At 38.8% G+C, this 18181-nt stretch overlaps 1 protein-coding gene across 3 annotated transcripts in view; it reads left to right on the plus strand.

Moving 5' to 3' along the window:
- Nucleotides 1-18181, plus strand: part of ALG14 (ALG14 UDP-N-acetylglucosaminyltransferase subunit) — a 34057-nt gene that overhangs the window by 8076 nt on the left and 7800 nt on the right. For 2 of the 3 annotated variants that reach the window (XM_063298284.1, XM_063298285.1), the window contains exon 3: nucleotides 770-892. The exons of the other annotated variant lie outside the window; for it this stretch is intronic. In XM_063298284.1, the coding sequence (XP_063154354.1) occupies nucleotides 770-892 (123 nt within the window). The remainder of the gene's footprint in view (nucleotides 1-769; nucleotides 893-18181) is intronic. 3 annotated transcript variants of the gene reach the window in all.

The raw sequence follows: 18181 nt of genomic DNA on the forward strand, positions 1-18181 counted from the left end.
TTTTTTTTTTAGTAACCTGGGGAGGCTAATAATGTCATACATCCCCATGTTAGTTACAGGAAAGGTCACAGCCTCCATGGCCATACAGAAAATGAAGTAGGCTAGCAAAAAACCAAAAATAGCTTACTGCCAAAGAAGCTGTTGGAGTTACTGTAATATGTTGCTGAGAAATAGAATCACGGAGTTGGAAGGAACTTTGGTGCTGGGTAGACTTTTTTGAACCTGTGGAAATTAAGCAAACAGCAAGAGATGCCAGCCCAGTTACTCCCTGCAGAGACATTGCTGGTAGCTGCAAGTGAGCCGTTAAATACAAGATTGCTCTATGCTGCCTAGCTCTGTATTTTTCCAGGGTTTTACCAAAAGGTTTTTGTTGGATGCTGCTTTGGAGGAAGAAGAGTCTTGGTACAAGAAATTCAGTGTATATTCATGTTTTATTTACCTGAAAGGAAGATTTGTTTCTTTTTCAAAGAATTTATCTTTGAACTGGAAAGGTTGTCTTAAATTAGCTGAGATCCCTTCCATTTTGGTGGGGGGGGAGTACCTTAAATATGAAGTTGGATTTGTTCTCCTTTGAGTTATACAGAATTATCTCCTGTGGTTCATAACAATTCGATACAGGAAAGCAGCAAAAATAAGTAGGAGCCAATTCAAATTGAAATTTCTTCTTTATCTGTCACTGTTTGTGTAGCTGAGAGTTTTACAGGAAGTATGTTTAGTACCCAAATGATACTCATCTGCAAATCTGTCAATTCTTTCATTACTTTCCCAGTTTACCCTCCATCGCATTCCCAGAAGTCGGGAGGTCCATCAGTCCTGGAGCTCTTCAGTGCTAACAACCGTTCGTTCCATATTTTATTCTCTTCCTTTGGCCTTCAGGCTCAAGCCAGATTTGGTACGTAAAGTCGCTACTATAATGAAACAGTAAAGAAGCTAGCCAGTTCCAAAAGACGTAGCTCAGTGTTTGTCAATCTTGGCAACTTGAAGATGTATGGACTTCAATTTCCAGAATTTCCCAGCCAGCCATGCTGGCTGGAGAATTCTGGGAGTTGAAGGCCACACATCTTCAAGGTGCCAAGGCTGAGAAACACTGATGTAGCTACTTGAAAATAACAAGTCTTCAGTACTTCCATGGATGTGTTTAGGGCTGATTTTTTTGCAGGATTTCCTTGATTTCAGGCATTATGAGCCATAGTTTGTCATGACAAGTAATAAACCTATGCAACCTATGGATTCATAGACAGTTGCCGCTGCCACCTTTTTTTTGTTGGCCATGACTGCAAAGAGCAGTTTTCATTTCCCTTTATGTTTTACCACAACTTGTTATTTACCCAAACCAGACAAACTATGGTCAGACTTAATTATAACAACCGCCGGCCCGGTCCGTTGCCGCCCTGCCTGGTCTGGTGCCATGCCGCCGGCCCGGTCTGCTGCCGCCCTGTCCTTTGGGGCTCGCCTTTTTGTCAGGGCCCAACCGAGCTCGCCACACCCTACCGCCCGGTCCACTGCTACCACTCCCATCCGCTCCACTCCGGGGGTTCTACACCCCCCAGTCCATCCAAGGTGGGTGCGGGGAGACCAGAGTGGGGTGGGGGATCAGACACTAGAAAGCTGTTAATATAAAGCATCTCCCACCTAAAGCAGCGACCGGCGTTTGTTCTCGGTTGCCATCTTGGATAATCACCAAAGGACAAAGGTAATGGCAAGTATAGGTAAGAAAACTTTAAACCAGGATATAAATGTTAGCAGATGAGATTAAATTAACAGCAGTCAGATGGAATTCTAAATGGTACAATGATGGTTGGTGTTATTTCGTACTGAGTGGTATATTTATATTTATTTATCATATTTACAAATACACTGTAAAATCCAAGCATCCTGTTTAGGAACATTATCTGTTGTTCTGTGTTTTCTTTTTGAAATTACAGTAAGAGTAATTAAAAAAAACAAATTTAACAAATAAAAGAAACAACAACAAGATTCTATAGATCCCCTTATGAGAACTAGATCTTCATCGCCATCTATTTTAAATTCTTCAAATTTAAAAATGTCTATTCGGTTGTAATTTATGTTTTGGTGACTGGTTGTTAAATTGATAGGAATAGCTAGTAGTATTGCCACAGATGACACATTCTGAAAAAATGGCCACTGCAGGAAATCACTGTATATTTATGAAGCTCGTTTTTTTCAACCGGCCCTTCCCCTCCCCCCAGTCTTCCACAGATCAGCTGTGGAAGGAGAACCCTTAGAAACAGGCTTTAGTATATTACGTTTTATATATCTCCAAATTGTAAATTATCAACAGGACCACCTGCTTCCAGGAGGTGCCATACCTTTTTCCTTCCCTATATATATGCTTGTCCAGTGACATGTAGAAAAGTTGAAGCAAATACAGTGAGATTTGTGGAAATAGCCAGAGCCCTGGCCCATCACTCCCCATGTCTCTTCAGAATTGCTTGCTCAACTCAGTGACTGCAAAGCAAAGGAGCGGTTTTTTGAAATCACCTCTGTTCTATTTCTTTCCTCTCTATATATTGATTTTTTTCCTGTTCATTAAAGAGGAAGTAAAATACCTTAATTCTGATTAAAAAGATAGGCTTTATGAGGGAAGTACATTACAGCACTGGCTTGTTACAGAGATGATTTCATTTAATTATTGACTCTATTGAGCTTTCATCATAGGAGAAATTGTCTGGAAAATCAAATAGAGGGCATTACTGAGATGTGTGGTAAAGTCCAAAGGGAGGTAATTCAACTTTTTCTTAAAACAATCAATCTTTTGCTTACAGGAGAATACTGTTGTGACAGATGCAAGGAATAGTGATAAAGCTTGCTCTGGCAATAGTTTAACTTTTATGCATCTTTTTCATTTGAAATAACAGTGCCAAAAAAACCACAAAACCTCAGAGCAGTTGCCAAATGTCACATGGACTTTGCACAGGAACCTTTTTTATGATTTTTAAGAGGTGTATAGCCACACAGTAAATCTGTATCTGTCATTGTGGTAAATTATGGCTTTATCAAATTTATTTTCACTCTGCGTTTAGCAGCTGTAGGTGAAGCAATCACACTCGGGGACCTGGATTTCACTGGAAACCGCACTGGTTTGTGAGCTGGATGTGTGATGGCCTGAAGTCAGTATGAACTGCAGTTCATAATCCCCAATTTAAATCTCTCCTCAACTACAAACTTTCAGGAGTGGGGAACCTATAGTTCTCCAGATGTTATTGCACTGTTGTTTCTAACATCCCTCACTATTAGCCACATTGGCTGGGACTGCTAAGAGCTGCAGTTGAGACATATCAGAAGAATGCAGGCCAACCACTCCATAGGAGATAGTCTAGGTGGTAATTGTTGAGGATGGGAAGACAAACAGCGAAGACAATCCAAAAGAAATCCTTTTTGTCCGTGAAAACTCTTCCTTTTGCCATTAGATCAGGAAATCCTGAGTAGTGTTGTCGTACGTGAAATGGGCAGCAAAGAAATTTAACGAATGAATGAATGAATAAATAAATAAAATGCTGCATTTGCCTCATGTTCCAGAAAGCCATATCCTTCAGCTAAAGATCTTTGATTTAAAAAAAATAGTGAATTTGAAAGGAGAAACCCCTACTTCCATTTCTGGTCAACTGATTTGCCTCATGAGAGACGTTAGCCACTTCCTTTGCATGAAGTCCAATGGAATGAGAGAGTTATGTAACATTTGATCATACTTTCCCCAAACATTTGCTGCATTAAATCTGTTGTTTTCTTTAATCTCATTATTATATAGTTTAACATTTTATCAGAATCAGACTACAGTACTAGCTTTGATCTTGAAAATCGCCTCAACAGCCTCACATATTAATCTGCCTTTGGGTGAGAGTGTGTTTACAGAACCACTAAGCACCACATTCTTGGCAGACCACCAGGTCCCGTAGGTTTACAAGCCTTTGGAGGAGAGGAACAAAAAGTTGGTGCTGAATTGACAACATTTGTCAGAGATGTCTGCCAGAGAATTCAGAAATTAAATGTTTAAAATAGGAAGTACCAAGAAAACCAACAAATGAACCCAAAATTACATAGTTGCCAATGATGGAATTTATGGAGAGTTCAGGCATTAATCAGCGTAGGCAGGATTATTTTCCCGTTTGTGTTTCTACTGTATTGTTAACAGAGACCGATGTAGGATTTTGGAATGCTTTTAAGGAGTCCTTTTATAGATTAACAACTGATCATGCAAATTCTTGTGCCCTCCCAAACCTCTCTTAACTACAGCTGAGAAATCCTAGGAATTTGAGGAATGTAAGAAAGAGATAATAGATTAACTTCTACATTGCTTTCACCTTGTAGGAATTGGGGACAGAAAGCTTAACCCACTAGTTTGAGCTCTGCTGGTGGGCTAAGATAATCAGCTACTAGAGTGAGCTGTTGCACAGCCATGTTTATGTCCCAACCACCATAGATTAATAAAACTTAATGCTCTTAAGAAGATTGGTGCACATAAGTGTTTATTCATGTATTATTTTTGTATTTGGGCTCATTTGTCATTCTAAGCCAAAGCCAAGTAATCACATTATGGCTTGGTACATTGTATGAGCCCAACCAATGGCTGCCCAAAAGTCACCCTTGATTGCTTACCTCTGTATCACAACATGGTGGCTCATGCCTTTACGTAACTGTTTGTTCTTTCTTGTGTCAACAAAGTAACGAGTCAAACAAGGCTGCTAAAGTAATCTACTAAACTGTTTTACTATCCCATGCTTCCCCTTGTTCCATTCTTAGACATATGTAGTTTAATAAAAAGGAGGGAGGGAGTAAAAGAAGGAAGGGAAGGGAAGGGAGAAAACAAACATTTCTGTTTTGCTGCCTGATCACCAAGAGATCATTTACAAACTGTCTCAAGAATTGGGATGAATGGACCATGGTAGATCTAAGGTTTTTTATTCTTATTAAAAACCTCTAGAAAAATCCACCAGAATTTTACCAGAACTAAGATTGGACTTACTTTTTAAATAATTTCTGGGGTGGCTAAAGGGTCTTTTCTCTTCATTCATTCCTGGAAGCACCAGGATGAAGCTTCTGCTTTTCAATGAGGCAGGTGCTGCTGTAAGTGCAGAGAGGTTTTTTTTTAAGCTTAAAAAGATAAAAAAGATCACCTCAGCCGCTTTATATGTATTAGAAGATAAATACCATCTCCATCTGTTCCTACCACTTTTTTTTTTCTGGGAATGGCAAATACTAGGTGGATTTCATTTTGGCCTAGGGTTCATCCTGCCATGGATATGCTGGCAGCAAATGTCCCAGTTCTTTCCAGAAATGATCTGGAATAGAATTACTTTTAAATTCTATTCTGGAGCCAGAATTAGGCTCTAGAGAGTAGAGGAAGAAGTGGAAGAGCCAGTGCTGTAAGAAAGATGGTGTGCTTAAAACCTTGGCTCTTTCTGTGCTTTGGTGGAATTTCTAAGCAGCCCAAGGGATCAATTCCACTTCTGTTCTCTTCTGCTAATTCTTCCTGCTCCATTACTATGCCTGAGCAACAGGTTGGGCATGCATGGTGAGAGACAGAAGTGCCCAGAAGCCAGGTTGATGATGATGAGATGATGATGATAATCATGAGATGATGAGGCTGATGATTATTATGATGGTATAATCCTTATACTTAATGCATTTTAAAAGGTTTCCTAAATGTTGAGTCAACTATGTTATGACAGCCTTGGAAGCTAGGCCAAACTGTAATCCCCACAATGGAGTAGAGAGAGTTGGATTCAGTGACACTGTCAGAGGAAAAGGCACTTGCCTGTAGGCCTCCATGTTGGTTTGTGGTTTAGACAAGATTTAACTTCAGGGCTTTCTAACTCATACTCCTCATGGGCTTAATTTTTTAAATATTTTTAAAGAAATTCCTTCCATTTACTAAAAGCTTTCTCTTCCCCCTCCCCATACACAGAGAGCTCTTATTTCCCCTTTTCATCAAAGATGCTTTTCAAATGGGGCATGTGTATGTTTGCAACCCAATCTGCTAAAGTACAAGAAAAGTTGTTCTACTTGATTCTGGTTGATTGCTATGAGGCTCTTCAAGTTTTCCTGCCTTTTGTATCAGAAAAAGTCTGGTAGCACCTTTTCAGAATAACACAATTATGTCTTTTTTGTTAGTCTGAAAAGGTGCTATAGATTCCTTCTAATTTTTGGCTACTATAGACTGACACAGCCCTGCTCCTACAGTGTTTGCCTTCTGTAAGTGAAAGAGTGATATAGTAAGGATTACATCTGGTCCTCTGAACTTCATGGGTTTCAGACTTGTTTACAACTAGATGGGTAGAAAATAGCCCTCTGACTTGAGTCTGACAACAATAATGATGATCAAGGATGCAGCCAAGTCTTTCAGGCCACATGATTACCATATCTTTTAAAGATGTCAGATTAAGTACTGTAAAATGGAAAGATGAAGGAGGTATCCCCCTGTTTTTATATCCTACTTTTGGAGGTAAGCTACGTGCCAAATTCATGTGCTTATAATCACCGTAACAGCTACATTTTGTTACAGAAGCACTCAGACAGCAGAACTATATTAAAAGCGTCTTTATTTCACTTAGCTAAGACTTTCCGTTCTCTTTCCAGCTTTCAAAATGTCTTAAGTTCATGGCACTCAAATAGCATGCTAGAACGGATAATGTGGCATTGTTCCTTTATATTATAATTCCTATTAGACGGTCTTTTCTCTTCAGTGGTAGAGTCAGACCAGTATTCTAAGTCGTGTTCCAATATAGTCTTACTTTCTTGTGTCACATTTCTGGGTTGTTTTTTCATATACAGATACCTTAGATAAGCTGATTTTTTTAATTAAAAAAGCATAAGTAGACTATATTTATTGGAAGGAATCCCTTGTATGGGTTTTTTCCCCAGAACAATACTTAGATTTTATACTTATTTTCTAGATTGGAGAATGGGCATGTTACACTTCTGTTGAGAATATGCATTTGATATGTACAATTAAATCATTTTGTATTTATAAATCTTGTAACTGTAATTTTGGTCATATTTTTACATAATGCTTGGATTTTTCCTGACATACATGGATACTTTTTCCCTTAACAAAAGAAGTATATTTTTATTTTCACTAACACATAATATTTTGGGCAGTAGTAGCTCAAGAGTTAAATGGTGGACTCACCATTGGCAAGGAGAACCTTCTTCCATTCCCACCTGCTGTTTCTCTCTATGCCCCTCTTTCCCATCGGCAGACGCATCACTATTTTGCCTGGGTCAGGCCAGCCTTATCCATGTCACTAGAGAATATCCTCAAAATAACTCATTGTGAGGTTGTTGTACTCTGCACAAAGTGGATTGCAATTTCTAACAATTGTTGCTCTGAAATCCTCTCAGTGATACATATTGTGTGATCTGCTGTGGTAGCAAGCCAATCAGGAGTTCTCCATTCTTGAGGAACAAAAGCACCTGTTCCAGATGTCTTCAGGAAGTTAGCAATTAAATGTTTGGCTGGAATCCACTTGTTCCATTGCCTGAAGTTGGGAGTCTACTATGTTAATTGTCAGGAATCTACTATGAGATTATGGCATATAACAAAATGAGAAATAAGTAAGCGGGTGCTTCATTCCACCTACTTACAGAAATGATCCTATTTTTATAAGCAACTTTTGACCACAGAATTGCAGAATTCAGAAATAAAAGTATGGAAAAAATACATCCCAGGATCCTTTGCAATGTTAGAGAATTATGGATAAATCAGTAGGTTCCTGCTTAGGTCAAAAAACGGGCAAGATATAACATACTTTCAGCAAAGTATCAGCCAGCATGAGAGGGTTGGTCTTTTATTCTCCACATAGAAATTCCTTCAAATATATTGGGCACATGTTCGTGGCAATGATAAGAAATGGGTAATGTTAACAAAGTGTTCCTATAGACTAGAGGAAATGGCGAAGTACTCAGTTAATTATTTTTATTTATTTAGTGGATTTATAAGTTTATTGACTTTTCTGCCAATAAACGATCCTCAAATCCTTTAGCATAAAAATGAAATCAGTATAATAAGAATCACAAGACATGATTAAAACCCCAGTGGTAAAACTAACCCTCCATTAAGTAGGCAAAGCCTTCTATAGCAACTTAAATAAAGCATTTTTGCCTGCTGATATAAGGATAACAGTGGAAGCTACTAGTTTACGTTCCCTTATCAGGGAGTTCTGAAGCCTATAACCAATGTTGAGCATTACTTAGGACTACATGTGGAGTTCTGTATATGCTCGCACTCCTTTCTTCTCTACTCACACACTCTGACAGTCTGCTCTTGTGAATCTTGTAATCCGGCACAGCAAATTTGGGAGCCAAAAAATCCATTGGTGGATGGAGACAATTGGGTACAATTCCCATTTTAAATGAGCATAATTTAAAGGGGTTAAACTTTCCCATTGAAATCAGTGAAATGTCAACATATTTAACTTTCACTGATTTATTTTAAAATACCAACTAGATTGCTGAGTCAAAATCAATTAGATAACCTGTAATAATTTGAGTTGCAATATCAAACAATCCAGTACTGCACAACAATCCAATAAAACCCTAGGTGAAAAATACAGTAGCTAATGCAGAAAAATATAAATACCCAATCACCCATTTCCTCCTGGAGAAAATCTATCTCTATAGTCATTAAGAGTCAACTCTGACTTGGTGGCACATAATCAATCACAAGTCATCTCTATCTTCAGGTTAAAGCTCTGATATTTAATACTGAAAAATACAACCAGTTCACAGTCATTCTTAGATCTTAGTTTATTAGTAATAATAATTTGTATATTGTTACTATTTTGGGCAGGGACTAGGACTGAATTTTTAGTTGACTGTATTTTAATGGTGAAGTTCTTCTGAACCATTGAACCCAGTGCTACCATTTCAGCTACCACTTCAGCAAAGACAAACATTTGACTTACTGCTGTTCTATGTATGGTTTTGGCTCATTACCTTCCAGTACCTCCCTGCAGTCCCATGCAGTTTCAACTGGTTTTGTACAGTGCTGTCCTGAAATACAGGGAAGGAGAGGGAATGATACAATCTCCAGAATTCAGAAAGTACACAGTGTGGCTGACAGTTATCTAAGCAAGGATATCTGATAATGTAAGAGAGAGCTGTATGTTCTTTGTTTTGTCAATAATAGAGATTGCATTCTTTGGAATGTTTGCTTTGGAAATATTTAGGCTTTCTTTGGGTAGATATTTTTTTTAAGGGGAGGAGAGAGCAAGCAATATTTAATTTTCCTAAGTATGGCCATAGTGCACACAATAATTGTGAATGTCTATCCAAAGAGCAGCTGAATATAGCAGTAGGGTACCCTTCTATCCCCACCGTGCTCCTTTGGTGTCTGGGGCACTGCACTCTGCCTAGTATTCTGCAGTGTGGCAGATCTAGTTTTTGAAGGGAGAGTCTCTTACAATGTCACTTTCTAAAATCCAGCCAGTCCCTCTTCTTAGGCTTGCACCAAGTATCTCTCCTGTTTCTACTGATAGGCCCTTGGACTAGCATGGACTCCTAGAGGAGGAATGGAACACTGTGAGTACTGTAGCATATTTTTTGGCTTCAAGTACTCAGGCTTGGCAATGGTAACATGCATGGCTGAAAAGAAAAGATTAGACTAAAACAGCCTTAATTTGATTTATTTGACCATCCCCAGAGAACATGATCCTTGCTGGCTAAGAGCAAACTGTAGTTTAACACATGTGGAAGGTCCCAGCTTTGGGAAGGGTGCAACAAAGCCTTCTGATGAGCTTTCTCTATATATAGCATGGAAGTTTTGATTGAAGTATTAAAGCTTTATTTTCCCCATCTGACCTATACCAACATTTGCTCTGACCTTCAAACAGCTATTGAATTTTGCCCTAAGTAATCTAAGTCTTTATAGCCAGGGAAATCCAGTATCCATCTTGCTTCTCTTTACTATGTATGCCCTATGTTTTATTATCCACCTGATGATGACATGAATGGGTAAACAACATTCTGAGCAGGGTCTTTCTGGTGCCAGAACAATATTCTTGGCCATTGCTCAATATGTATATTTATGACATCTGGAATATTTATTCAGAACTTACCCCAACATATTAGTCTGTTCATTAATACTCATGTAGAAAATGTAACATTAGTTGTGACTTGACTTGCATATTGTCACTCTAATCATCTGTATGCTTCCTGTTTGTTTCTGTAAGCATTTATATAAAGTTCCCACTCCTGCAGTTTTAGGCCATCTTTCATGAAAAATAATATATTAAGACAAGCAACAAAATATTCCCATAGAAAAGGCAGGATATTTACATATACCTAGTCTATTCATTGCTCCTTCAATTACTCTTAAAAATTGGTCCAGAATTTGGATACTAATAATAGGAATATGGTATTATAGTTTGCAATTGCAGAGAAGTGCTTAAGGAAGCTAAACATTTGAATGGCATCCTGATTTCTTGATCTTTCAGCATTCCTGACTTCCTTTTTATGACTTTTTCTCTCTCTTGTTTTTGAAGAGATGTACTGTAATTCAGTGGTTCAGTTCAAAAGGTCCTTCATTTCAAGGCACTTGCAGCAGCAGGTCCAAGAAAGATTTTTGCCTGAGATGCTTTGTAGCCAGCTCTGAGAAATGTTTTTGCCAGTGAGTAGATAAAAAGTATAATAAATATTATTTATTAAGTATAAATATTATACTTAATATAATAAATATTAAGCATAATTTAGCCTTAGATACTGGTGTTAAAAGGGATAGTACTGGACATGATGGATCCACTGGCCTGACCAGATACAAAACAGCTTCATATTTTTATACAGCTTTTATTGTGAATATTTTAACAATGAAGAGGATCAGCAAGTGGCTGCAACTTACATTGAAGGCCTCCTGTTAATCTAAATAGGGTAGATTATATAATAACCATCATGCAATGGGTTTAAAACTGGCTTACAAATGACTCTTGCCTGTGGTAAGGTAACATAGAGCCACAGATGATGACCCAGAATTCTTTGCCATTTTTTCCAGGATAAGTTTGGACCTAGTATGTTAATTAAGTGTATGATCTTTATATGTGAAACTGATAGTTTATAATTTTATCACACAATATACAGTGCTATTACTGTATGCTTTCACTGGTTCTTCAAATATATTGGGCCATAAGTGCTGTCTACCTGTTACAATGGTAATTGGAGTTGTAGACTAATACATGCAGTTGGGAAGGGGCATCTTCTTAGAGAAGGCTGTTGTAGAGACTGCCTTTTATTCTGTTCTGTACCTGTGTATGTGTGTGTGGGTGGATTATGAACATATAACAGTGCACATCTTTCAGGGTGAGCAATGTTATGCAAAGCACAGAAAAAGTATGAAACAGTGAGCTAAAGAAATTAAAAGCATGAAACAAGAAAAAGGAAAGGAAGCACAGTCAAAATCAGTTCACACCAACACCATTCACTATACCTCTTTGAATCCTTCTAAGCCATCCTTTGCTTCTATCATATCCATACACTGATTCGTATGTTGCCTTCAGTTCATTAAACTTCTCTTTTTCAAGAACTTCATCAACTCCATCCAGTGACAGTTTTCTTGGACTTCCCCTTTTTTTCAACCATTCACTCTTCCTTCATATATTTGTTTTGTACTTTGATCCTAATTTACATTCTATATGACCAAACCACCTCAACCTACTTCTTTCCTCTCATTTCTGTATAGCATCCACATTCTTTCAGCACCCATTCATCCTTGACCATATCTCCTTATTTTACTACACACAATTCTTAAGTACCCCATTCCTACTGAATTCAACTTTGCTTGATGTTTCTTCTAATATATCCAACTCTCACTTCCACATAACAAAGTGGGCAGAAGCACATTCTTAGTCATTTTCATATGTTTCCACAAATATGCAGCAAATAACATAAACATTTATGTAATGTAAAACATAACATAAAACTTTTCATCAGCATGCACATTTTAAAAATGTCTCCATCCTTTTTCTCACTTTTGGTAAACATTTTGCCAAGATACATACTATAGTTTTTCACCATTGTGCATATGATTTGCTATTGTTCATTCCTGATTTCTTGTGAAACACCCCACAACCTTGGTCTTTGAACTCTTCATTATGTCATGGTCTGTTTAACATTTGCTGCAAATCATTTAAATTCTGAGCCATAGTATCATCTGCATACCAAAAGCCAGTTTGGTCTAGTGATTAAGACTCCAGGCTAGAAACCAGGAGACGGTGAGTTCTAGTCCCACCTGAGGCATGAAAGCCGGCTGGGTGACTTTGGGCCAGTCCCTCTCTCTCAGCCCAACTCATCTCACAGGGTTGTTGTTATGGGGAAAATAGGAGGAGGAAGGAGTATTAGGTATGTTCCCCGCCTTGAGTTATTTATAAAAATAATAACAGCAGGATAAAAAATCTAAAAAAAAAAAGATTTATATTTACATCCCCAACCAATACATCACCACAAATACTATCTATACATTTATCCATAAAAACATGAAAAGCCAGGGGGACATTTCATATCCTGGTCTTATTTTCTGCTCTATATTGAAGCATTAAACATCTATTTCTGTTTTATTGACTATTCTAAAGCCTTTGACTGTGTGGACCATAACAAATTGTGGCAAGTTCTTAGTGGTATGGGGATACCAAGTCATCTTGTATGCCTCCTGAAGAATCTGTATAACGACCAAGTAGCAACAGTAAGAACAGACCACGGAACAACGGACTGGTTTAAGATTGGGAAAGGAGTACGGCAGGGCTGTATACTCTCACCCTACCTATTCAACTTGTACGCAGAACACATCATGCGACATGCTGGGCTTGAGGAATCCACGGCTGGAGTTAAAATCGCTGGAAGAAACATTAAGAATCTCAGATATGCAGATGATACCACTTTGATGTCTGAAAGCGAAGAGGAACTGAGGAGCCTTATGATGAAGGTGAAAGAAGAAAGTGCAAAAGCTGGCTTGCAGCTAAACCTCAAAAAAACCAAGATTATGGCAACCAGCTTGATTGATAACTGGCAAAGAAAGGGAGAAAATGTAGAAGCAGTGAAAGACTTTGTATTCCTAGGTGTGAAGATTACTGCAGATGCTGACTGCAGTCAGGAAATCAGAAGACGCTTAATCCTTGGGAGAGGAGCAATGACAAATCTTGATAAAATAGTTAAGAGCAGAGACATCACACTGACAACAAAGGTCTGCAGAGTTAAAGCAATGGTATTCCCAGTAGTAACATATGGCTGTGAGAGCTGGACCATAAGGAAGGCTGAGAGAAGGAAGATCGATGCTTTTGAACTGTGGTGTTGGAGGAAAATTCTAAGAGTGCCTTGGACTGCAAGAAGATCAAACCAGTCCATCCTCCAGGAAATCAAGCCAGACTGCTCACTTGAGGGAAAGATATTAAAGGCAAAACTGAAATACTTTGGCCACATAATGAGAAGACAGGACACCCTGGAGAAGATGCTGATGCTAGGGAGAGTGGAAGGCAAAAGGAAGAGGGGCCAACCAAGGGCAAGATGGATGGATGATATTCTAGAGGTGACGGACTCGTCCCTGGGGGAGCTGGGGGTGTTGATGACCGACAGGAAGCTCTGGCGTGGGCTGGTCCATGAAGTCACGAAGTGTCGGAAGCGACTGAACAAATAAACAGCAACAATTGAAGCATTGCACTGAGACTCATGTATGTTTTATTTCCATCATATACTGCTCTAACTGCATTCAGCAGCTGACCTTCAACTGTATATCACACAAAGGTTCCATAATATAGAAATATACATTTTGTCATATGCTTTCTCTAAATCAACTAACATACAGTAACATTTCTTTCTGTTACACATTTCTCAGTAACCTTCTGAAAGTATAAATCTAATGTGCACATCCACTACCCTCCATAGAGCTGCACTGTGCTTCCCAATGTTTGCTCATTGTCATCTCTTAAACCCTTGCAATGAGGATTCTACCAAAGATCTTTCCAGGGATGCTTAACAAACTCTTCCCTCCCAGGTTTCATTTTCACAGTTGACTGTAAATTGCAGCCCAATCCTAAATGTGTTTATTTTGAACGAAGTTTCTTTAAAATCAATGGAATTTATTTTTAATGTGTTTAGAATTTTAATGTCAACTGCTACTGCAGACTTGAAATATGACCCATTCTTTTTACCTGAGCTTACCTGATTGTAAACCTGACACTGCTCTTACCTGTAATAAGCTTCAATTTGCACAGTAGGACTTGTTTTTCAAGTAAGCATATTTGTGGTTGAGCTCTGTGTATCAGTCCAGGCAAAAAAAGGAAGATGTCTGTCTATTTAATGTTTATCTTTCGAAGAAAGAAAGGGAGCATTTCTTTTCTGAAGTTATCAAAAGGCAGAAATGTAACAGCTATTCCTTTGTTTCTTCATCAGAAGATCTGCTATTAAGGATATGAAAAGAAAGGACTCGTTTTAATTTGTAAAACCTTTTTTTAAAAAATTAAAATAGTCCACAGATGTGCAGGCAAATTTGCTACTAAAACTGTGGGCTGATATCCACTGTGAAATTATTTTCCAAGCTTGGATTAGAAATAGTTAGTCTACAGTCATCCAAGGAGGCAAACTATTCTTTTATCACAAACTGCTGAAAAAGATTCAAACAACTTCCTAAATTCTACCATCTTCCAGGGGAGAGAGAAGAATGTGCAGTCACTAAAAAGTAGCAAAGAAACAAAAAAAAAAATCATTTAAAAAACAAGCTCAACCAGAGTACAGTCCAAGCATAATCAAAATTAACCAATTAAAAATTAACATTTAAAATTACAGAAAAGCAGTAGTCAGTTATACACCATGATATATTTACAGTTACAGTAAAAATATCACTTATACAGGGTAGAAGTATCAGCTAGTATTAATATTGATCATCATGGCTGTATTTGCCCAGAATATTTACCTGTGGCTTACTGAATTCAACCTAATTGCCTCGGCTCACTTGGTACATACACTAACTACATGGGTTGTGTTCCTATAGAATACTAGATGAAAATATGGTTGGTTAGTTTGTCACTCAGCCAAAATGCAGTGAATAAAAGAGATTAATATGTGCTTTCCTCTTTGCAAGCCATTTTGAAAGTTTATCTTTATTATGACAAAGTAATCTTCATCTCCTTAGATAGCAATTCCAGAAGAGTAAGGATGGCAGAATTATCTTTCACCAGAACTCTGCTGGTAGTGATACTGCTTCTGGGTGGTGAGGTCCACTGTTGCACTATTCCACAAATGTAAATTACAGATCTGTTGCTGGAGCCCAAACAAAGAGAGTTGGTAGTAAAACTTTGGAGCCACTCAATCTGTGGCCCCTGCCTTATTTGAGTGGCCCTGGAATTTAGGCCCCCTCTGTGCCAGTTTTCTTTTTGCCCTTCCCCCACAAAGCAGCAAAGGTGAAAATTAAAACAATACTGCTTGGGCAGGTTACAGTAAATCTGGTCTAAATGATTAAATTGGTGAGGGTGGAATTGGGAGGGTAGGTGCACAACTCTCCTGGTTTCCAATTTTCTTCCATGTCCTTGCAAATACCCTTCAGAGGCTCTGGGATTCAGAGCATGGGCAATTTGTGGTCTCATTTCTGCTCTGTGATATCCACATCCTCCCCACCACTTCCCATGTTATCAATGCAGTCAAGGACATTTGGATCTGTGTAAGACTGTATGGTACCCCTAAGGACATTTTCGAGTGGCTGTTCATATGATCAATGTGGGGAAAGTCTTCAGTGACCTTAGCATAGCCACTGGCAACCTGTGGCTATAGCTGCTTGCAAGCACTGTTTACATAAATGGAGACAGGATTTCACCAGTAAGTCATGAGCAAAGAGAGATTATTGGTCCTGCTACTTTCATTTTTTTAGTCCTCTTCAGTACAAGGATCAGATGTTAAATAAACAGATATTATTCAACTTCGTTGGCAGCTGAGCCATAACACTTGCCAGTGCAAGGCAAGTTTTGATGAGTCTCATCTTCATCCAAGTATCATCACACATCCCTTAAAATACAAAAATACCTGTCTGTCTATCTGCTGGGGAATCTTTGCAAGGCTGCTAGAAAAACTCGTTTTTCTGCATCACTGAATAGAGTGAGACTCTTATCTTTGACTTCTCTATAGTTGCTATGACACCCCTTGTTATTATAAATCGATTACCTCTCTGTTGCTGGCACGCCAGCTCTGTAGGCAATAGAAGCAGACTATCCTGTTCCTCTCCTCCTTCCTGAAGCTGCCAAAACCCTCCAGAGTTTAGAAGAGGGCACAGCATTGCTAACAGGCTTCTGGGAAAAGGAGAATGTGAGGCAGTGGGGTTTACGTAGAGAGACCCAGAGACCAGTTGAGCTGCTGGTGCTCAGGCTAACTGGTATAGGACAGGATGGAGGGATCAGTACCCTGGGCTAGCACTCCTGATTTCTAGTCACATCAGAAGGTTAGTGTGACAGAAATTATGGGTTGGGACCCTCTTACCTGTTATCCTTATTTTCTGATTTTTCTTAATGAGTTAATTTGGTCTCTTTTAGCCTGTTTTTTACCATATTGCATCAGCTCACCAGTGCAAAAATGTCTGTGCCACATCCAGCAATTTTGTGCATAGTCCTATTACTGTCTGTATGTTCTGCCTTTTGTTTTTTCCAGATCTTGTTGTGGGTGGTTTGGCTTCCACCCAACCATGTGTGTATAGATACAGCACCTCTCTCAGGATAATATTGTGACTAGCAAAGTGGCCTGTAGTCACTGACAGCACACAGCTAGAGCTTTGCCCTGCTTTGAATTCAAAGTGCTTTGGGGCCTGCGGAGTTGCAAGTGAAGCACATGCTTGCAAGCCACGCCTTTCCCCAGGATTACACAGCTGCCTTGTGAGTCCAAGAAAAGATGCACCTGGGTAAGGCATTGCAGACAGGTGCTACCCACATACCTCTACGCACTCCAAAGCACATTTTTCCTTCATATTTGCATTTAAATTTAATTTGCATATCCCTACAAATATTATGTGTTTATGTTCAATACCTCTTAAGGACATTAAGAACAATTTTAATTAACAGGGTTAACACACACACAGACACACGCACACGGCAGAACATCTTCAGTGAGAGCTAGTGAGGATTCTGGGTACAGCAAAAGCAGGAAACAAGTCAGCAGAAAGTCACAGATAATGGAACATTCTCTACCAAAGATACCAGCTTGAGCCTTACTTTGTTGCACAGACCTATGTTTGCTAACTGGGGATTATAGCCAGTGGTGATTTTGCTTTTTACGCTGAGGTACTTGATTCTTGCCTGTATACTGATTTAAAAGCATGTTACACCACATTGAACTGTTCAGCTTAAATGCAGCTTAATAAATCTTAAGCTGCTATCATGGGGTTTTAAAAAATATCAAATACCATAGGACACATACAAACACACTCCTTTCCTAAAGTCCAAGAATAATTTGGCCAGACTCTTTAAACATCCTATGTCCCACTAAAACTAGACATGCGTAACTAATGGCAGGACTGCATTTTAAGCAACCGAGCTGCACACACACCCAGCATTGTAGTTATTTTGCCATGCTGATTCCTTCTGGGAGGGGAAAAAAACTTGTAAATTGAGCTGTGTCCTGTAGGCAATGAGGGAATACAGAGATGTTTGTTAGGTGCCTTTGTGACTTGCTGCCAAACTTCAGGCAATTAGTGGGCTACAAAGAGGCTTTGGCACAGAATGTGGAAATAGATTGTTGCGCTACCAGGATTTAGCTCACAAAGACCAGCCTCTCTTAATAGGTCTCTGCTCCAATGAAGACCTCAAGGCTTCCTTCAGCAAAATGGCACTACATTCAAGACAAGCATTTGCTCTAAGGATCTGGGAACAATGTCATTTTTTGGTTTCATTTAACTTGGGAATATCTAGAGATCTTCAATTTGTAATTAAAACACACTGGATTTTTTTTCATCACATGAGATGTCTGAAAACTAGTGTTCTCCATGTTTAGCCTACTTGGCTGACATTTAATCCCTGCAAGGCTGGAAGCTCTGATTTCTTTACTAGAACCAGTAAATGTCAGTTGAATGCATTTGCTACGTTCAATACACTGAAGTGGCTTTCATCTGGAGACTGTCAAAGTTCATAATGTGCCATGGTTGGGGGCAAGGAGTGAGGAAGGAAAAATGATTTTTGCTACTTTTCTCCAGTCTTCCGGGCAAGGA

The sequence above is a fragment of the Candoia aspera genome, chromosome 3 (genome assembly GCF_035149785.1).
Source record: "Candoia aspera isolate rCanAsp1 chromosome 3, rCanAsp1.hap2, whole genome shotgun sequence".
NCBI classification, from domain to species: Eukaryota; Metazoa; Chordata; class Lepidosauria; order Squamata; family Boidae; genus Candoia; species Candoia aspera.